Genomic DNA, 21,047 nt, shown 5'->3' on the forward strand with positions numbered 1-21,047 from the left:
CTTTTAAAAGTAATTACATAGTCCAGTGAACACAGTAAAGAGGAAAAAAAAAAAAAAGGAAATGAATTTTAAATCACATACTGTGATGATGAGCTACTATCTGTAGTTCATGGGTTATTATTAAATTTCATTCTGATGAGAAGCTTGAGCTGAAATGCAATAGTGCTATAAAGTTTCAAATGACTCCTTGTAGCAGTAAAATGCTGTTTCCCAGGACTAAATTATTGTGAAAGAGTCCATGTTTTACCTTTGAGCATCAATTTGAATCAAGCGTTATATATTTAATCAAAATAATGAATGCTTCCAAAACCAAAAAAACCCAACCCAGAATGATAAATGTGCTGTCACAAACAGAGCAAAGTTTTTAACTTCTTGTTTAAACATGAGTTGCTAAATATATTAATACAGGTCACTGCAGAACAGAAGATGTGATCTATGCACCTTAATATTTGAGTTAACTACTCACAGCATGTAATAAACTACTCTCTGGATGATATACTTGTAATCTAATTTCCTTGCTTTTGATGGAAAATGAGAATTATTTGCATTCTCATCAATGTCACCATGACTGGACATGCTGAACAAGTTATTCCATGCTTTGTTTGTGCAGAAACTGTTATTGACTAAAGAATTCTATTTTCCTTTTTATGCAACACATACCCATAATAAGAATAATAATTAACATCTAATCTCAGATGAATTACTATTGTAAATTGTAATGTGCTTGTGTTCAAGGTTCTATTATCTGCGTGGTATAAAGAACAATTTTATTTTTTTACCTCTTGTCATCAAAAAACAAAATTAAAATAAAATAGGAACATTACAGTTTCTGAAGCATGAGACACTGTTGTCGACCAGGCCTTGTCTGTTCTAATTAAATATTTCTCACTATAATTTGTGAATTCATACCATGGGTCTAGTTAAGCAAAGGTCCAGCAGAATCTATTACCCATTTCAGCTCTGTGACTTCCCTGGTTTGATGCAAGATTGCCCAACTGGCACCTCCTTGGTCCAGAGCTGGGAAACCTCAGTGAGCTTGGTTTCCAAACTCATCATGCCTCAACTGTTCCGGGTCCAAAGCATCACACCAGAGAGACCACAGAAGAAGAGGTTTCGATTTTCTTCCATGGAGGATCACAGTTTATTATGTGAAGAAGTTTGCTATCAAATTTTGAAAAAAAAATAACCCACACTGATATTTCCTCATAACAATATTACTGTGATTTTTACTTTTCAACAGGTGGGAAATGTTGTTCAATTTCAATGTAAAAAAGGACACCTTCTCCATGGCTCAACAACACGAACTTGCCTTCCTGATCTTACATGGAGTGGAATCCAGCCAGAATGTATACGTAAGTAAATGATAGATTTTTGATCTAACAATTTTTTATCTAGGCTATTTATGTACAGTAACATTATATATATAAAGTTAACTTAATTTACATAGTTTTATTAACTTAATACAAATTTGCATTACTAGCTTGCAGCAGCTAGAAATGTGATTTTGTGAGTGAATTTTTCAACAATAGCCTATAGAGTTAAAAAACAAAACAACACAAAATAATGAGAATAACAAACAACTTCTCATCCAGAGAGAAGCTGAAAATATTAAGTTTCTTTCTAAGATGTTGCAACCTTTCCAATGAAGATAGTGAAACAACTGGGAGGAGGTGGTGAGAAAGGACACATAGGAAAGCCTGCACAACCCTAAATTGTACTGGAGCACATAGTTACAATCAGTTCTAGTAAAGAGTTTGAGCTGTTTCCCAATTAAGGAGTCAGGGTATTTTAAGAAGGGGTAAAAAAGGTTTTGTAATTAGAAATTTTTGATTCCGAAATGAAGAGAATCATCTTGCTTGGGTACATGAAGTAGCATTTAATTTCTCAGATCTTTTACATTACAGTAAATAGTGCTAATTTACTGAAGGTATAACACCATGGTTAATCTTTCTATTTTTTTAGTTAGCAAGCTGTATTTTTCTGGAAATAGTCTCAAGTTATAAGGTCTGACCTTGTAGAATCACTTCAGTGTATGCAGAGCACATCCACAGAAGAAAACCGCATTAATGTTTCAGTTGATACTAGCGTTCTCCCTAAGCAAACAGCAAATCAGTAGCTCAGTGTGTTGAAAGGTATGAGTAAGTGGTAAGGTGTGAGCTGCTTGTGTTTGCATATGCAGACAATTCATTTTGGTCATGCAAGTGCATTTTCATTGGTTCTTGGTCCCTTGAAATTGAAAGGTCCATTTTCCTGTGTATTCACATGTTCAGGACAGTAATTTATAGACTATGTAGTAATTTGTAATTTGAATCAAAAATGTAATAATATGTTATATTTATTGATGCTTTTTTTCTTCATTAGTTACCTGTCAGAATGGGTATAGAATATTTTTTCAGAAATATTTTCACCATTTTGACTGAAGGATATTTTATCTTTTCTTTGTAGCTCACAGCTGTAAACAACCAGAAACACCAACTCATGCTAATGTTGCAGGAATGGATCTTCCCTCACTTGGTTATACTTTGATTTACACTTGCCAGCCTGGCTTCTTCCTGGCAGGAGGATCAGAGCATAGAGCCTGTAGGTCTGATGGCACATGGACTGGGAAAGTTCCAGTTTGTGAAGGTAAATACTTTTGTTTCCCACGCATCTATTGTATTTCGTTATTTTCTTTACTTGCAGTCTAATAAGATAAGGCAGAATGGCAAGGAGAACTAAGAGGGAGAACATATAAGAGGATAACTAATCCTTTGCCAATTGTGTTTAATGTGACGTATGCTTTCATGTACTTGTCTTTTGTTGGCATGCTCAGAGGTGTCAATTACAGATATAATTCTGGAGGCCAAATACTTGCGTAATGCCTGCTTTTAAACTTTTGACTGAGTCAGGTGTGGACTACATTCTCATAAGCTCAGTGGAGTAAGAATCTTGGTGATCTGAGAATCAAGATCAAGAGGTGCAAAAGATCAATCTTTTGCACATCCCTATTAAACTTAGATCAGGATAATTTTATTTGCAGAGATTGTGTCAGCTGCAAGACAACTATGACAGTTGCAATACTACCATGATATAGTTGCCATCATGGAAATATGGCGGGATGACTCACACAACTGGAATGCTGCAATGAATTGCTATAATCTCTTCAGAAGAGATAGGCAAGGAAGGAGAGGTGGTGGGGTAGCCTTGTATGTTAGGGAGTATTTTGACTGTCTGGAGCTTGATGACGATAATGATAGGGTTGAATGTTTATGGGTAAGAATCATCTGGAAGGCCAACAAGGCAGATATCATGGTGGGAGTTCCTTGGGAGACCCAATCAGGATGAAGAGGCAGACAAAAAATTCTATTAGCAATTGGGAGAAGCCTCACAATCTCTTGCCCTTGTTCTCACGGGAGACTTCAACTTACCAGATGTCTGCTGGAAATACAATACAGCAGAGACAAAACAGTCTAGGAGGTTCCTGGACTGTGTGAAAGATAACTTCCTGACACAGCTGGTGAGGAAGCCAACTAGGGAGGGTCTCCTGCTGGACCAGTTGTTCACCAACAGAGAAGGACTTGTGAGTGATGTGATGGCTGGAGGCCTTCTTGGGCATAGTGATCGATCACAAAATGATAGAGTTTTCAATTCTTGGAGAAGTAAGGAGGGGGATTAGCAGAACTGCCACTGTGAACTTCAATAAGTTTGCAGACAATGCCAAATTGGGCAGGAGTGTCGGTCTGCTTGGGGTAAGAAGGTCCTACAGGGGAATCTGGACAGACTGGATCCATGGGGTGAGGCCAATGGTATGAGATTCAAAGCCAAGTGCCGGCTCCTGCACTTGGGTCACAACAGCCCCATGCAGTGCTACAGGCTTGGGGAAGTGTGGCTTCCCCCCAGATGACCTGGGGGTGTTGGTCAACAGCCAGCTGAATATGAGCCATCAGTGTGCCCAGGTGGCCAAGAAGGCCAATAGCATCCTGGCCTTAAGTTGGACTAGGGGAGGTTCAGATTGGGTATTAGGGAAAAGTTTCTTCACCGAAAGGATTGTAAAGCATTGGAACAGGCTACCCAGGGAAGTGGTTGAGTCACCATCCATGGAGGTATTTAAAAGACACGTATATGTGGTGCTTAGGGACATAGTTTAGTGATGGACATGGCAGTGCTAGGTTAACTGTTGGACTCAATGGTCATAAAGGTCTTTTCCAATGTAAACAATTCTATCATTCTATTCTAATATTGGAGAAGGATACCTGAAGACCAAGTAGGTGTTTGAATTTCTGCATGGAATTAATCCATAGGGTTTAAAATGATTTTATATTTGTGTGTAAGCAACAATATACTACTTGCAAACAAAATGTATCTACTTTGTCCTTCATGTTCCAACACATCTATTTTTTTTTAATTTTTACTACTTACTTTGTCATGTCAGGGCGTGAAAAATATCATGGCAAAATCATGGTGAAAGTGGTGTTTTTCATGTGAGATAAGAAACACCCTTAAGTATAGCAACTGTTTGGAATCCTATTTCCTGAATAATTAAAGCACCTTTCAGATTACTGATATCTAATGTTTCAGATGTGTTTATCCCCAGTGCTCTTACAGAGGCGTTCAAAGGCTATATAGCCAAACACTGGTACTTGGAAGGGAAATAGGAAACGAGTATTTTGTATTACTGAAAAACAGGTGTCCTGGCATTATATACCAGGCAAGTGCTGGGGGAAAACAGACCTCAGCTCTGTGAAAGTGTTAGAAAGCAAGCTGCCAGGAAGCTTATGACTTGTTCAGTACTCAGAAAGTGTTATGGCAGGCCAAATGTGATTAATGGATTGTATTTTGATCCAAGAATTTTCTGCCAATGATATTGAAACAAGTAGTATTAGCTGTCTTTTCTGATAGTAAGGAACCTTTATGAGATTTTTTTTTTAAAGTATTAAGTGGTAAGTATGAGTGTATCTACCTTGTCATATAACTTAGTTTTCCAATACTCTGAGGAAATGTTACAAAAATGCAAAATTTTTAGGATCAGCAGGCTTGCTTCTTGCTTTTTAGCAGTGGAGAAAGCTAAGAATGAGTTTTGTAAAGTATTGTAAAATATTAACTCTCATTAGGTAAAATAAAATATCTCTTAAATATTTTCAGTTTTACTTATTAGAAAGGCTTGAAACATCTCTCTCCTGTGGAAGGGAGAGGAGAAGCAGGTCAGATTGTTCACCTGTGATTGTGAACTTCACAATAGTAACTTGGAAATGTATGAAAAGGAATAAAACATTTGAAGTTGAGACCTCTGAAAGGATCTGTAGGGGAATTAAACCACAATTTGGTCCTTTAAATACAAAACTGCAATTGTTAAAGTTGTACTCAGCAAATATCTGGACCTAGAAATTTAAACTCCATAGATAATTTGTTTTAGTTTGGGGTTTGTATTTAAAATTTGTATTTAAATTTTATTTCATATTTAAAATTTCAGTCTGAACTTGACTGGAAATGTGTCCACCTTGACAAGGCTGATTGACTCATCAGCTTTTTATACTAAAGCCCTTTGGAAAGGATCAACCAGATGCTTCTAACCTGAGCTTGATATAGTCAAAAAGCATATGCTGTTGAAGCATGCCCTCCACGTCAGCCATGTTCACGGAAGTTCAGTAAGTTTCTTTCAAAACAGAGAGGAAATAGAGATAATCAACCAGTAAGAACAGGCCATGATAACTTTTTGTTGAATTCCAACTCCAGCCCTTGTTTCTTGCCAGTTTTAATCTATATACAAAAAGCAAGCCTTCTGTAATAAGCTAAAAGTTTTTCTCAAGAAAAATATTCACAGTTCTTCATGCTAAAGTTTCCTTTTTATCCAGAAAAATACTCCATTCAAGTAGAAGGAAGTTGCTTTTCTTGTCTTTTTTTTTTTTATTTTTTAGAGTACGATCAGAGAGAAAAGCCCTGGGTTCAATGCCAAGATCCAAAATACAAATATTGAAATAACCATTGGAGCAAGGAATGGAGCCTTGTGCTGCATGAGAGTGTTCTACATTAGGAGACAGAATTATGTGTCTTCTTTATAGCCCAGTGAATCCAAATTAGTTTCTGCAAAATACAATTTTTTCAGCTGCAGGAAATGACACTGTCCCATTGCATTTGGTTCATCATCTTCAGTGGTGGGAGAGTTCCTGCTTTAAGCAGAGAAGAAATGAATTTCTCCAACTTCCAGTGCTCAAATCACTTGAGTAGCTGGCGATGCTGTGGGCAGCCTCATTTCTTTCTTTCCTTTGCTACTCTTTAAAGAAATGGTGACCTTCTCCTCCATTGTTAAGAGATTAAGCACGAATCTTTGGGTTTTCAGTCTTGAACACAACATGCCCTACTCAGTACTGTTGAAAATAATTAAGTCCTGGAGAGGAACATGATTTAAAACACGTTTGTTATGTATTTTTTCACTGTTTGGTGTTACGTTGCTTCCACTCAGAGCACTATTCACAGTGCTGCTTTGTGTTGATCCCAATGTAAATGACGTAACTTGCCTTAGATGACATATTAGAAGACATCTTACATATTAGGTGCATGGACTAGGACTGTGAATTATGAAATGTGGATTCTGAAGAGAAACTCTATGCTTTTTGGGTGTTGCAAGTGACTTGGTAGCATACAGGTGACTGACTGGAGGAAACGCAGCAACAGAGGAAATCTGCTGGCATGTGCTCCTGTGGTATTAAGGCTTGATACTAACTGAAATCTCATTTGTATTTTAGTTTGAAACACCATCTTATATCCTTTGTAACAAATAAGTTCCACTATGGAAATTATTTTCCTAGTTTCTGAGTAACATATTTGCTATTGATTTGTCTTCTTGTCATTCATTCTTTCTAACAGCTGGTTCCAAAATATTAGTGAAGGACCCCAGACCGGCTTTGGGAACACCAAGTCCCAAACTAAGTGGTAAGTACTTTAAGCTATATATAGTTTTAAACAATTTCTGTAGAAAAGACGAGAATCCGTTTAGTGAGACTGCACTGAATGACTTAGAATGAATAAAAGGTATTAGATTAGGCATTACATCAATAGAATAAAAACATCATTAATTAAATTATTCCCCAACATTTAAGTCCATCTAGACTATATGGTATTATTAATATCTATATACAGTTTCTGATTGTTATGTGATGAGAGTTTTGTTCGTTTCACTGGAATCACTGTGTTCTGTGTAAGATCTTATGCAATTTACCCATTCAGATACTATACTACTCAGCCAGAAATAATTTAAAACCATGTTGTTTCACAGTTTTTTTCACAGTCTTAAGCTTCTTTTACATATTGATAATTTAAATTGCTTTACCCAAATACTTCAGTATTAGCTTTCAACTTAGCCTTCAAAAAAGCTAGTTTAGCCTAGAGAAGGTAGTCTCTCTAACTCTGGCTAAAGACAACTCCAGTTTTAACTGATTTGCTAAAGGAGACATCTTTGGATGTCCTGACTAGATCCAAGAGAAACCTTTCTCTCTCCACAGCAGAGACTTTTTGAAAAGGGAAATCTCCTTAACTAAAACAAGCCTTTAACTATAGCTCTATTAAATGTCTATCAATAAGGAATAAAGATTTAAAAGTAATTCCTTAGTATATGGGGTTTTGGGCTGTTTTGTGGGACATTTTTTTGTTTGTTTTCATTTTTTTTATAAAGAAAAACCAGGTTGCACACTACTTCAAAACTGTGTTTATCAATGATGTACTGCATGGTAGTCGTATTACCGTTTCTTTCGTTCAGAAGCATTTTGTACAATCTCAAATAATTGCAAATAAAGTACATAAAGATCAGTTTTCCTGAAAGTAGGGAAATAAATCTCAGGCAGATCACAAATCAACAGCATCAGACCATTTGCACTATGCAGTTTCCTTGATTGCAGTTTGCAGGCCAGTATCTAGGTGTTTGGTTTTATGTGTTTCCTTGTCAAAAAATATATGCATATATACATATACATACACAAATAAAAAACTAGGAAAGCTCTTTTACCCTCCATGGGGAAGGCAACCTATCTCTGTGACCCATAAAATAAATGATGAAGGAAGACTATTGGGTATTGCAGTGTGCTCCAGTCTTGAATTTCAGGATAACCTGAGAGAGAATGGGGCAAGTATTCTTCTGTGTTTATCTCATATGAGACGCCAACACACACACAAACCAGAGTTTTAAGTTCCATGTGAGTGATTCCAAATAATGTGAAAGTGCTGATTTAAAATAGTGATTATTTGTTATAGGGCTAAGTGTGATAAATTTCCTTTGGAAAATGTATTAAACCAATCCTAAGTTGCCTTCAATTTAATTGTTTAAATGGTATCTCCTGTTAAGATTTTAAAGATTTGCATGTGTCTGCTTTTGCTGGATAGGTAACTTTTTTTTTTTTAACCATACCGTTGCTGGAATAACATGCTTAAATTAATCATTTTACAGTTGGATAATGATAAATTTCAAATGTAAAGGTATAAATCTAGCATATTTATTCTTCCTGCAGTTTATGACCTTTTTCTTAATTTTAAATTAGGGGAATTTTTTTTCTGCTGGTGAAGCTCATGATTTTAAGCATTTGAAGACAAGACAAAATGTCTTTTATAATTTTTTCATTAGAAAAAGTGACTAGGTAATAAAGAAGATGCTTATAATCTTTTAATGTCATTTAAATATGCTTGTAAAATTTTTGATATATAAATTGATATTAATTTTTGCAAAAATGAATCCTAGCAGTATGTCCCTGCCTGTCTGTGCAGGCATAGAAAAGATTCTTCAGCGAGAGGAATCTGGTCTTTTGGTTACAGATGTTAAATTAGATTTTGTGAAGTTCATTTAATTTTAGGACATACCCGTATTTAAGGAAAGGAGCAAAAGAAGGTACAGTTGTGATTGTGTTCTTCAGTACGAATACATTTATTTCATAAATATGACATGTTTTTTTATGTTAAAATTTGCCTAATAGACTTAAAAATAGAGAGGGTAATGTAGAGAAAATGCTAATATTTATCATATATATTGTTGGATGCTTGACTTCCTAAGTACTAAATGTTGAAAAATGTATTGAAACATGTTTGATGTTTATATAGTTCCTGATGATGTATTCGCCCAAAATTATATATGGAAAGGATCTTACAATTACAAAAGCAAGAAACAACCCATGACTTTGACAGTCACCAGTTTCAATGCAACTTCAGGAAGAGTAAATGCGACACTTACAAACAGCAATATGGAATTGCTGCTATCAGGTATGGGATAAGAAAAAATAATTTCCATTTATTTTTTTCTGCCTTATAAACATTGGTTCCCTGTAACTTTATACATAACACTTAAACTTTTAACATCTTCTGAAATTTTCTTAGCTTATCAAAGAAATTTTCATTCTAGTTCAGTTCCTTTTCAAAGGTAGGGATATTTCCACCTTTCCCTTCTCTCCCCTTTTTTAGTTTCCCAGGGTTATATTATATTTGGAGTTAATTATGTTTTAGTTATTATATTTGGAGTCAATGAGGAGTGAAAGAAACATCCTAATTCTCATGCTTCTTCCTTAAATGTTATAAATACACTTAAATTACTGTTCCTGAGATTTTTTTTAATTCTTAATCGTACAATTTCCCTATAATAGCCTATTAATGACTAATAAGTAATACGATGCAGCAAGGCTATAATAGGACCTAGCAAGGCAGAGATACTTAATGAACTTGGAGACCATGGAGAGATTACACTTGTTATACTAGCTGATATAGTTGAAAAAAGTAGCTACCCTTCATGCTGTAGTTTCAAAAGCAGCCCTTGATTGCAATCTTCGTTTATGATATTCCACAGTCCCTGCTACACAGAGCACTGTTGCCATGGTTATGCTGGCACAATATGCACAGTTCTCTACACTGTGAACCATCACCAGAAACTGCAGATATGGCTTGACAAGCAAGCAAACAAAAATACTCTAAAAAATGTTTGTGTTTATAGTTTTTGTTTGATTTTCAAACTCTGTCAGTCCCTTGATTGAGACATCTCAGCCACACAGCTGAGAAAGCATAAAAGAAACACCTGAAATCAATATTACCACTCAAAACTTAGTTTCTTAAAATGTCACCCTCTGTCTACAACACTTTTTGTAGGACTGAAGAGGCCTAAAAATGCAGTCATGTATAAGCTGGACGCTTCTGGTTTTAATCTTGTTTTCTGAAGTAGTTTAACATCACTGTTTATCCCAGAAGTGTTAGCAAGGACAGAATTGACAGAACATTAACCTGTTGGAAAAAAAAAGAGAGGGGAAAGTTTAGTCCATATGTTTCTGAGGGGGGCTGTCTACAGGAAGAATGTAATGGGCCAAAGAAGCCATGTGTCCGTTGAGCTTATTTTCTAGTATCTAGTAGAGGGGTGAATTTTTGTCATCAGGTTTGTCTGTTGAAAGTATTTTGCAGGTGTCCTTTGAAAAGTCACACCTGAGAGGCTGTAGATGGACTGAATGTTTCATAAAATATTTTCTGACTGGTAACTGTATTTGTCTTGAAAGTCTGTGTGAACTTATTCTGTTGTATGATATCTGCTTAGTTTCAGTCATGTAATTTCTATGAGGGTATTAGATGCAGTAGATGTAGTATTTCATGTTTTTTGGATTAGTAAAAGTAAAAGCTATGTTTTTGTAGTCAACCAACCTTCACTTCCAAATAAAAAGGTTTTCTCAATTGGACACAAAAGTGATAACAAATGTCCATTTTTTGCTCTACGTACAGGCATTGAACACATCATCAGGTAGTTAATATTATTTTCTTTCCTTATTTTGCAGATAGAAAATTGAGATTCTATATATTGAAAGAGTATCTTAGGGCCAGGGTAGTAGGGATGGATCAAAAAAGACATTTAGATGCTATAGAGCTGATTTCTCCTATACTTAACTAGTAGGTTCCTGAAGTGAAAAGTCTCCCCGTGCAGCATTTACTGTTTTGCATTCCATCATTTGCTGCATCTTTTTTTTTTTTTTATTTTGACACCTGTGCTTGCTGTAATTATAGTATACATGTCTGTCACAGGTTAGAAATGGGCGTATTCTTTTGATCAGGTTGCATGAGTGAACATAACAATGCTATTATAGGGATTAAGAGAAAAGAAAGATACAGCTTTTACTCGTTTATTTGGTTGAGATTAAACTCTCTTGTACACTAGGAAACCAGTTGCCAACTCTGAAGAAGCACATCGGCCTTTCACGAAGAAATGCTTGTGAACCCACCATTGTAAATTAGCAGACAATTAGATGCCTTGGTCTGTGGGAAGAATTTTCTCTATGCTCTTGTTTGAGTGCACGAACATAATGTTGGTGCCCACGTGCACACACCATATCCCTCAGCCTGAGGAAAATATTTCTTAATGTACATTTATAAGATACCAAATTCCAAATGATTTCTAGATGCACACTGTCTAAGCTCTTGAAGTGACCAGACACTAGGTGATAATGTTAACTCAGTCCTGAAGACAAGAGAATAAACCCTGTTTTACCAAGGCACATTCATTTGAGTTCAGTGCATTGTTATCACGAAAGTAAGTCTGCTTGTAAGCTCAGACATGATTTATATATAATGATACCTCCTATAGAGCTATCACCTATCCTTAATGTGGAGAAAGCCTTTGTCCTGTAAATTTAGGCATGTAAATGAGAAACATGAATTAGGAATCTCATTGCCCTGTCCCTTACTGCAGCTTCTGAAGAGAGCTAGGAAGTTTGCATCTTAACCTGAATTGACCTTTTGAGATGCCCATCTCACCATAGTCCGTGGTGAGAGCCTAGAGTGAATAAACTAAAAGAGAGGACAAATTTATGTGTCTTTTCTTAGTTGGGATACATCTGGGCATGTGATCTGTTTCCATTTTATAAGATTTTGTTTTTTGCAGATTAGCAGCCAGCAAGACAGATATTACCATGTTTCTTCTTTTCTGGAATTCCTTTTAACATAGTAATATCTATCACCCACGATTTTCTTCTGACTAAAAAACTATTAGTCTGAAAACTCTGCTGTCTCCCAGATCATCTCTTTGCATCACTGCAAGTCCAATATTAAGCTATTTGGTTATGCCAGCATTTTTTCCTTCTCCACCTTAAGATGCAAAGGGCACTAAGTACCCGAGCATTTCCTTCCATCCGCCACTGTGTTAGCTAGTGGTTTTGTGCAGCCATAGTTATATTTTTTTTCACTGGAGAGCTGCTCTATCACTCTGCCTCCTCAGCTGGCGAGGGGAAGGAAAATACAATGAAAGGCGCATGGGTTGAGATAAGGAGAGGGAGATCACTCAGCAATTACTGTTATGGGCAAAACACACTCAACTTGTGGAAATTAACTTAATTTATTGCCAATCAAATGAAAGTAGGGTGACGAGAAATAAAACCAAATCTTTAAACACCTTCCTCCCACTCCTCAGTTCTTCCTGGACTCAACTTCACTCCCAGTTTCTCTACTTTCTGCCCTCTGAGCGGCACAGGGGGATGGGGAATGGGGAATGCAGAGAGCCAGTTCGTTCTATGTCTCAGTGCTGTCTTCAGTTCTTGTTAACATCACAGAATTTCGATGAACATAGAAATGTGAAATGACCAAATTTAAGGGTACTGCTATGTTACTTGAGTTTTCAGTCAATAAAAAGGGATCTAGTTTAGTTAATGTGTAGCTAACACATACTAACTAAATCTAGTCTGAAGTCTTCCACATCTGTTAGTCAGTAATTTATTTTTTTTTTAAAAAGGAGGGATGAAAGCCAGTGTTTAATTCTAATTCATTTACAGCATGAAGACTGTTCTATGATGTATTGAGTCCAAAAAATCAGTGAATTTTAATTTCAGTTTGGTGGAATTTTCTGGAGGTGGAAGTATAATTTTTTTGGTTTTTTTTTCTTTTTCTTCGTTTTGGTTTTACTTTTGTTACTGTTTAAGTTTTAGCCATCGTTAGCTTTTGTTCATGTGCAGTGCAATATAACCGTGTGTGATTCTACAAATAGAAGATTTCATATGAAATGAACTTCCTATGAATTTCAGTGCTCTGCCAGAAAGGAAATGATCATACTAGAGAGGTCTTCATTTTAAAACTTAAAGTTTTAAGCCATTAATTGATAACAATGGTTGAAAATGTGGGAGAAATTCATTATATTAATTGTTAACCAGTGTCTTTGTAATGGAAGACTAAATCACTAAGCATATCATACTGTTTTATTTTCATTCTCCAAATTAACAAATAAAGTTATTTGGGTTCTAAACATTTCTTCTGTAGGAATGAAAATGAATGAATTAATTATGCCTACAAAGTAAATAAGGTTATATACAAATCTTATTGTCTGGAAGAAACTGTGTCTTAATATTGACTGATGAAGAACAACTCAATTTTTTGAGATATTTTCAAATTTAGAATTTTTAATTAGGCACCAGCTTTCGGAAAATAATTTAAATGTGGATGTTCCTGTTATCACCTTAATTAGCTGATGACTGAATTGCAAATATGTAAAGTGGGGATGTGAGCTTCAAATACGCTCCATCTGATTCAGAACAGTATTTTTCATCTCAAATCAGATTACTGTCAGCGATTGTTCTGTCTAAGGTTGGTTACCATAAGTGTTAAGTAACAACTGTGTGTATAGGGTTTCCCTTCTGACCTCCCTACAGGCTAAGCTAAGAAGAGCTTCTATTGAAATCCTATGATAATTGAAATAATTTCACAAAAGTATGCATCTCACTAAACTAAAATTTTGGTAACAATGCTACCTATTCTTCCTGGTTTCCCTTTTTAAAGCAAGAGATTAAATGCTTATTCTTAAAGATGTAATTATTTCTCTACTCAATACAAATATATTTTTTTAAACCTTTATTCTACAGGAGTGTATAAAAGCCAGGAAGCTCGGCTAATGCTCCACATATATCTCATTAAAGCACCCTCCCATACCTCTGTGAGCAAGTTGAAAGAGGAAAAATGGGCTATGGATGGTTTTGTGAGTATATTTCTGTGAAAAGATTTTTTTTTTTTAATTAAAAACATGCTGGTGTTCTACACCCAAAAAATACAGAGACTTATCAAATGGAATCTCGTAAGCAGTGCTGATTCATTAAATGAAATTAAAATTTTATTGTAAGATATAGGAGACCAGTCTTTGAATTTTGTTCCAATATATTGAGAAATTTTATCATCATGATAATATAATATCAATTTATAGTAAATTATAATATACAATATTAATATAATTGCAATTTTTATCATGTTTTACCAGTAATGTTTTGGTGATATTTTTAGAAATACCATGAAAAAGCTGAAATGTTACGTGAATGGGGAAAACAAAATATATTGCTCTGATTAAGCATGAAGCCACTTGTAGGTTCTGGTGCTGAGCTTATTCTTTAAAAGGGAGAAGAAGAGAGGAGGAGGGGTGAAGAGAAGAAGCAACAGCCCGGGTGGCTGGGATGTGTTTAAACCATGAAAAGGAAATCCCTTCAGAGAACAGATAGGAAAAACAAGTATCACCCAAGACAATGTTAAGGCTTGAAAAAACTGAGTGTGTTGGGGGCCTGAGAAATTTTATTTGACAGAGAAGAGGGCAGTTTTTTCAGAAAAGGAAGAACCTAAAATAATTTGGATGATGATGAACTCTCATACATCCCTATTATACTGTCTCATTTTTCAAGGAATCTGTCTGTTTTCTTATGTTTCACTTACTGGTAAAGCACTATAGGGACACCAATATGGGTGCACATGCCAAAAGAAGAGGTGTACATTGAGGCATATGCATAAATTTATATTTGTATAACTTGTGGCACTAGTTCAATAATATTTTTTATAAAAGGTGCAAAACCAAAGCAAAAAGCTCTAAACCACTTAAACAATAAACATACTAGTAAAAGGGCTTACCTCCCTTGGTTTGTATACAAACTTTAGGTTTTGTAAGCTGAGAAAAAAATATGGTAAAAGCAAGAAATTTACTTTCAAACTTCTAAATGTACAAAAGTACAGAGTACAATCCCTACATTCTATATGCTATTTAAATACTGTTCTTATTTGACCATTTTCTTTTTTTTTTTTTTTTGTTTTTAGTATCTTGAAATAGCTTAAACAGGCTGCTTTACCCCAAAGTAAGAAATTCACCTGAGAATGCATCCTTTTTTCAGTTAAAACATAGCTTCAGGTCATTGCTGAAGACACACTGTTGCCTTGAGAAAGGGAGGCTTAAGGGAAAATCTTGAAGGAACCTGCCTTGGGATCGCTGAATTTAAACCTAATAACTATGCTGGGAAGCAAGTATCTGTAAATTTGAACACAATGTGCAGTGTATTAGTTTAGAATGTACTTATCTTAATAAGGGAGATATTAAGCAGATTAAAACCCTTTCCGCCCTCCCACAAGTATTTTAGTTTATACTAGCCTTTTTTGCTCTTGTGCCAAAACCCTTTTCTGGTCTACAGCTGTAATTATTGAAATAAACACTGAGAAAGAACAAAGGGACTGTCAGTTGAATGCAGGTCTTTTTATTTACTTTTAAAGCAATTATTAAAACCTCAATATTTGCATCCTTAGGATTATCTACAATATAACTTTTGCCATCTACTTCCTAATCAAATCAGATAATTATGAAGTATGTAAGACACTTAGAAATACTGACATGTTGAATTGCAAGAAACTTTAAGTTTTATTGGTTTTGAAATGGCTTAAATACAGTTAAAGGTAGTATAAGGTGGTATATGGGACCGTAAGCTACCATGTCTAGGGTGTGCCTTTTACAGTTCTGTCTTTTCTTCTGAACTTTATAGATTTCCTAGAAAAGAGAGGATGTTTTTAATGATGTATAACAGCTACCAGTCAAGCATATTAGGATATCTCTTTTCCAAATAGATATTTGTAACAAACTTTTCCCCATTTAATTCAGAGTACTTTTTGTTTACAGGTTTCTGCTGAACCTGATGGAGCAACATATGTTTTTCAAGGATTCATACAGGGTAAAGATTATGGACAATTTGGACTTCAAAGATTAGGTATGCAGCAAATTCAAAGTTTTTGCCAGTTCATTGTTCCATAGTGTGTTTTATTATGTCCAGTAATATAAGGGTACCTGCAGGGTGTTATTAGTATTGACATTTTATAGAAGATTGAGATATTCGTATCTTTAAAATCTCATTTAACTAGTACTTGCAAAGAGTGTTTTGTCAGAAGTTGTAAGGACTTACAGATGCCTTGCAATGCACTATTTAGAATACCTATACATTTGTAATGTTTTGAGCAATGTTTTTCTATAAATATGTGTAAAATGCATTTAGTTTCACATCTTAATAACTATTTATAAAGCCGGTGTTATAGAATACACTGCTAAACTGACCTCTTGCTCATAGTGCTGAACCAACATTTCACCTCAACATTTGCTAGAATCAAGAAATGTTTCCTTTTAATGAATGTAAAAAGAGTTAATTCCCTTTATTAACTTAAAAATATTTGAAACTCATCTAACAAAAATCAAAATGCAAGACCCTTGGCAAAGTGTTTTGATAGTTTTTGGTTTTTGTGTGTGTGTAGTTGTGAGATTATTTTTTGTAATATATTGAAGGTACCTTTGATATCTTCTAGGAACAGAATGGTTCAATCAGGTTTAAATTCTACAGTAGAATTAATTGCAGTTAGCACAGTCAATAATGTAGTTAGGGAGAGATCTACAAACATTGAACAGATTTTGTTTAGCATGTTTACCACTTCATTATTTCGTGCACACAAACACAAAAATAGTTTCTCTGAAACAAAATATTTTGATTGCTGTTCCCATACAATTTTTTTTTAATCTTTGCCTTTTAGTAGATTGATTATCTGTTTGTTTCTTTTTGTTTCGTTGGTTGTTTTGGGTTTTTTTAAATTTCTATATATTGTCCTGTAAGATCCAGAAAGTCAGAAAATATTATGACCTTTGTAATTCTTAAAAGATCCAGTTCAAAGCTTAAAAATTAACTTAGAAGCTGCATTGGTATTCCTTTCCTAACATTAAAATGTGTATATTTTATCTGTGTAGATAATCTAGATAATTTTTTCCTCAACCATGCAGCAGATCATATTATTTTTTCATCAATATCTGGCTTTAGCTCTTCACAATTGTTCCTACCTCTTTCACTCTATGTATCAATTGCAGTGCCTAATGAAATCAACATGATACCTCTTCAGGTGATTTACCCTTTCCTTGAAATCATGTTTGCTTTTTATACATGCAGTATTTATTAATTTCTGAAATATACAAATATAATCAGTAATATAATCAAACATATGCATTATTATAAATGTGACTTTTTCTAACACAGTACATTAATGTGTATTAACAACATCCAAAAATTGAACCCCATACAGAATTATGTAGTAAGATATTTATTGTACCAGAGTATATGTATTATTGTCCCAACATTTTGCGTCCACTTATTAATCAGAATATGGTATACCACACTACGTTTTCTATCCAGGTGGTCTCAGCATACAGCTGTGTGTATACATCTGAACACATTACAATGACCCAATCACAAGGTGTTATTGAATTCTGAAGTTTAGGAGTAGTATGTGCCAGGGGTAACAGACACATATATTATATTACTTGTTTTTTCTTATTATTCCATTTAGGTCTTAACATGTCTGAGGGTTCAAATTCTTCTAATCAACCACATGGTACAAATAGTAGTTCAGTGGCCATTGCTATCCTTGTGCCTTTCTTTGCCCTTATATTTGCTGGTTTTGGCTTTTATCTTTATAAACAAAGGTAAGTATAAATTACGTATATAGAATTCCTGTATGACTTGGTATTTTTCTTACCTTCAGTCTTTGTTAGTGTAAATAAAGTTTCTCTAAAACCACAAAGTGTTTGCAGAATATTCATGTAGACAGTTCTTCCTACCCCCCTTAAGGTCTGACATAATGACTGAGAGATCAGTTTATTGCACGGTGCTATACTTTCATTCCTACCTATTTAAAATGTTATAAATTTCTGTCTTTATGATATCAAAATGTATGCTATAAATTATCAGCATATGAGAAATAATATAACGAATACACTTTGCTTGTACTTACAGTAGATTGCCTGCATTATTATTTTTTTTTTACATGTGACAGAATTGTGAGTCATATCTTGAATACTTTATTTTAATGCCTGCTCTGTTTTTTGGCATGCAAGTATATGCAAGTATTATGTCATTGAGAGGTTTCATTACGGAACTGTTCCTGCATCTGAAATTATTAGTTCATATGCAATTGTGTTACGTAGCCACCAGTCTTCTCAATTTCATTAGTCTTAAATTCAGCAGTTTTGTTTGTGTTATCAAGACTAGTATTACTTCTTTGCATTTAGTGTCAAGTAATCTTTTCCTACAGCTTTAAAGCGTCATATGACTAAAGAAAATTTAATCACTTTAATGACAAGACAATTCTTTGCCTACTAACTCAAAATAATGACTTATGTCAGATATCCTGACAATAATTGTAATATACTCTGCAGGATAACATTAGTTTAAAATACCATCATTTTTAAATGGTACCACTTGTTTTTGAACTGCTTCAGAATATGAAAAAATGCTCATGTAATTTTTTTGTATGTTTGCTATTAACAGTTTACTGTAAGCACTTGTCTTTATATCTTATATTGATGATTTGCAATACAGTATGCATTTTGCATATCAATATAGATGAAATTTTTCAAGGGATTGAACTTTGTTATTTTGAGTTATTTAGTGAAAAAGAAAATTTTACAGCTATAAATTCATTCTTGACAAACTTGTGGAGTCTCCAAAAGGAAAAAGAAAGTCTCAGTCATCTCGCTGGGGAAATATTGCATCTGTACAGGATTTTGTTGTACTCTTAACTATTTATCATCTGACCATCAAGTGGAAATACCTACCTCTTCTCAGGTTGTTAACTAAGTTTTTAAGTGAACACCATTTAAAATGAATCATAAATCCCTCAAACTTTGATAAAGTACTAATTCTTAGCACAGATACTGTAAAAAAATTGAGATGTTGTATTTAACTCCCATATTTGGAATTGAGAGCTAAACTCTGTTCAGATTCTTAAACCACATCAAGTCAGGGAGGAAAACTGCAGTTACAAATACTCTGTCTTTCTTCTACAGGACTGCACCTAAAACACAGTACACAGGATGCTCTGTACATGAAAATAATAATGGACAAGCTGCTTTTGAAAACCCCATGTATGACACAAATGCAAAGTCTGTGGAAGGGAAAGCGGTACGATTTGACCCCAACTTGAACACCGTTTGCACAATGGTATAATGTGGTAATGATATGTCTTCAAAGTCTGGAAATTGACACACGACACAGTGCACACACAGTTCACTGATTAAAAAAAAAAAGAAATTAAAAAAAATTAAAGCACACTTTTCAGGATATACTGGGTCACCTTTTCCTGAGAATGATAGACAAGAATGGGTTGTGGTTATTTTGTTTTGATTTTGTTTTTCATAAACTGGATCAGAATTCTTCTTCGTGTATACCATGGAGAGTTTTAAAAAAAATTGCTGCACTCCATGAGTGCTACTCACAGTTTATTTGCTTTTTTAAAAAAGGAGGTTGTTCTAAAACATAAAACATATTTGCATATATTGGAGGAGCATCCACTATCAGTATTTCTGTGCTTTATAAAAACTATAATAGAGGGACTGGGTTAAAAAAAGATATAGGTAGAAAATAAGAGCTAAACTTACAGGAGACAATAGGTCACTGATTTCTCTTTAACAGTCATATGCTACATTTTTCTCATGCGTTTGTAGCTTTTTTTCATTTATTCATCCAGTTAGTATTTTATTTTTCTCAGAACAGTTAATTATTTAAGTCCAGGATGTAGTATTTAGAAATCAGCAAGTACAACTTACTCTTTTCATATCACAAGAGAAAAATTAAAATGTCATGTTCTTATTTAATAAATTTCCTTCCCTGCCTCACATCTTGCTTCCTTTTCATGTTCCAAATCAAACACCTTTTCTCTGTTTCCATTAACAGTACCCCCAAATAGTAATGTTTCTACATTTCTTTTGTCAATCATACAACTAGACAAATTTTGCAATCAAGAAGCTACTATGAATTGAGCTTTGTACATGGCTATGTTCCTTACTGTTGAAGATCATTCAAAAGAGTGACCATCTTACATTTTTTTCAAATGTGAAAACATAATTTGATATTTCCAATTGAAAAGTGGAGTTTCAGTAACATTAGTAATCAAATCCATATATCAAAAATTTAAAAGTCCATTTTTCAAACCATGCTAGATAAATCTAGACATATCATATCAGTTTATTCCTTCAGCATTCTGTCAAAATGCATGCACAAAGCATGGCGAAATCCCATTGAAGCTGATGTATTCTAAGAGGCTTCAATGAACTTTGGATCAGACCTACAAGGGAAGAGGAAGTAATAATTTGGAAATACTGTGTTTTCATGTCTATTTTATCTATATATTCCATACTTCATGGAAAAAAATCCTTACAGCTAATGATTTAAAATTGAATATATTACCATAGTGCAATGAAAAAAAAATATTAAAAAAAAAAATAATATATATATATATATAAAGCCATGATTTTAGTAGGGACAATCCATTCATTTTAGGGACAATTCAGATTCCACAGCCCTCAGATACAAGTTTTAGACATTCCAGAATCACTTCTAAGGAAATTTAATGTTTAGTTTTACAGCTATTTCATACCAGAATTAGTCAGTGGCAACTCAGTAATTTATTTGATGTAGGTCATTGTCTTCCATTCATAGCATGACTCACAAATGCTGTGTGTTAGCCAGTGTGAATTATCTGTTATTGTCCCTTTCAGACATTAATAATTCTGTGAAAATCTAAACTTTTTATTACCGTAATAGAGAGTGCCTACCAAAAATCATTGTACCCAGGATTGCTGCTTGGATTTCTATAATGTTTGATGAATTTCTTATAAACCATTTTACAACACTTTGTTTTGAATATTCATACAACTCTGTCAAACTGTATTCTACTAAAAGGATGCTGTTTTATATTTTATACCATTGGTTGTTATTTATTCTTGTTTATTCAAATGACTGCAATAACTATGATTC

General features: G+C 34.3%; 1 protein-coding gene across 3 annotated transcripts in view; it reads left to right on the forward strand.

Moving 5' to 3' along the window:
* The window catches only part of CSMD3 (CUB and Sushi multiple domains 3), a 688,054-nt gene extending 668,384 nt beyond the window's left edge, over positions 1–19,670 (forward strand). For all 3 annotated transcript variants that reach the window (XM_054193012.1, XM_054193014.1, XM_054193015.1), the window contains 8 exons: positions 1,241–1,352; positions 2,446–2,625; positions 6,844–6,909; positions 9,061–9,219; positions 13,827–13,939; positions 15,881–15,968; positions 17,581–17,716; positions 19,079–19,670. In XM_054193012.1, the coding sequence (XP_054048987.1) occupies positions 1,241–1,352; positions 2,446–2,625; positions 6,844–6,909; positions 9,061–9,219; positions 13,827–13,939; positions 15,881–15,968; positions 17,581–17,716; positions 19,079–19,238 (1,014 nt within the window). In that variant the 3' untranslated portion in view covers positions 19,239–19,670. The remainder of the gene's footprint in view (positions 1–1,240; positions 1,353–2,445; positions 2,626–6,843; positions 6,910–9,060; positions 9,220–13,826; positions 13,940–15,880; positions 15,969–17,580; positions 17,717–19,078) is intronic.
* Positions 19,671–21,047: the final 1,377 nt, after the last annotated feature.

Source organism: Rissa tridactyla, chromosome 2 (genome assembly GCF_028500815.1).
Source record: "Rissa tridactyla isolate bRisTri1 chromosome 2, bRisTri1.patW.cur.20221130, whole genome shotgun sequence".
Taxonomy (NCBI): domain Eukaryota; kingdom Metazoa; phylum Chordata; class Aves; order Charadriiformes; family Laridae; genus Rissa; species Rissa tridactyla.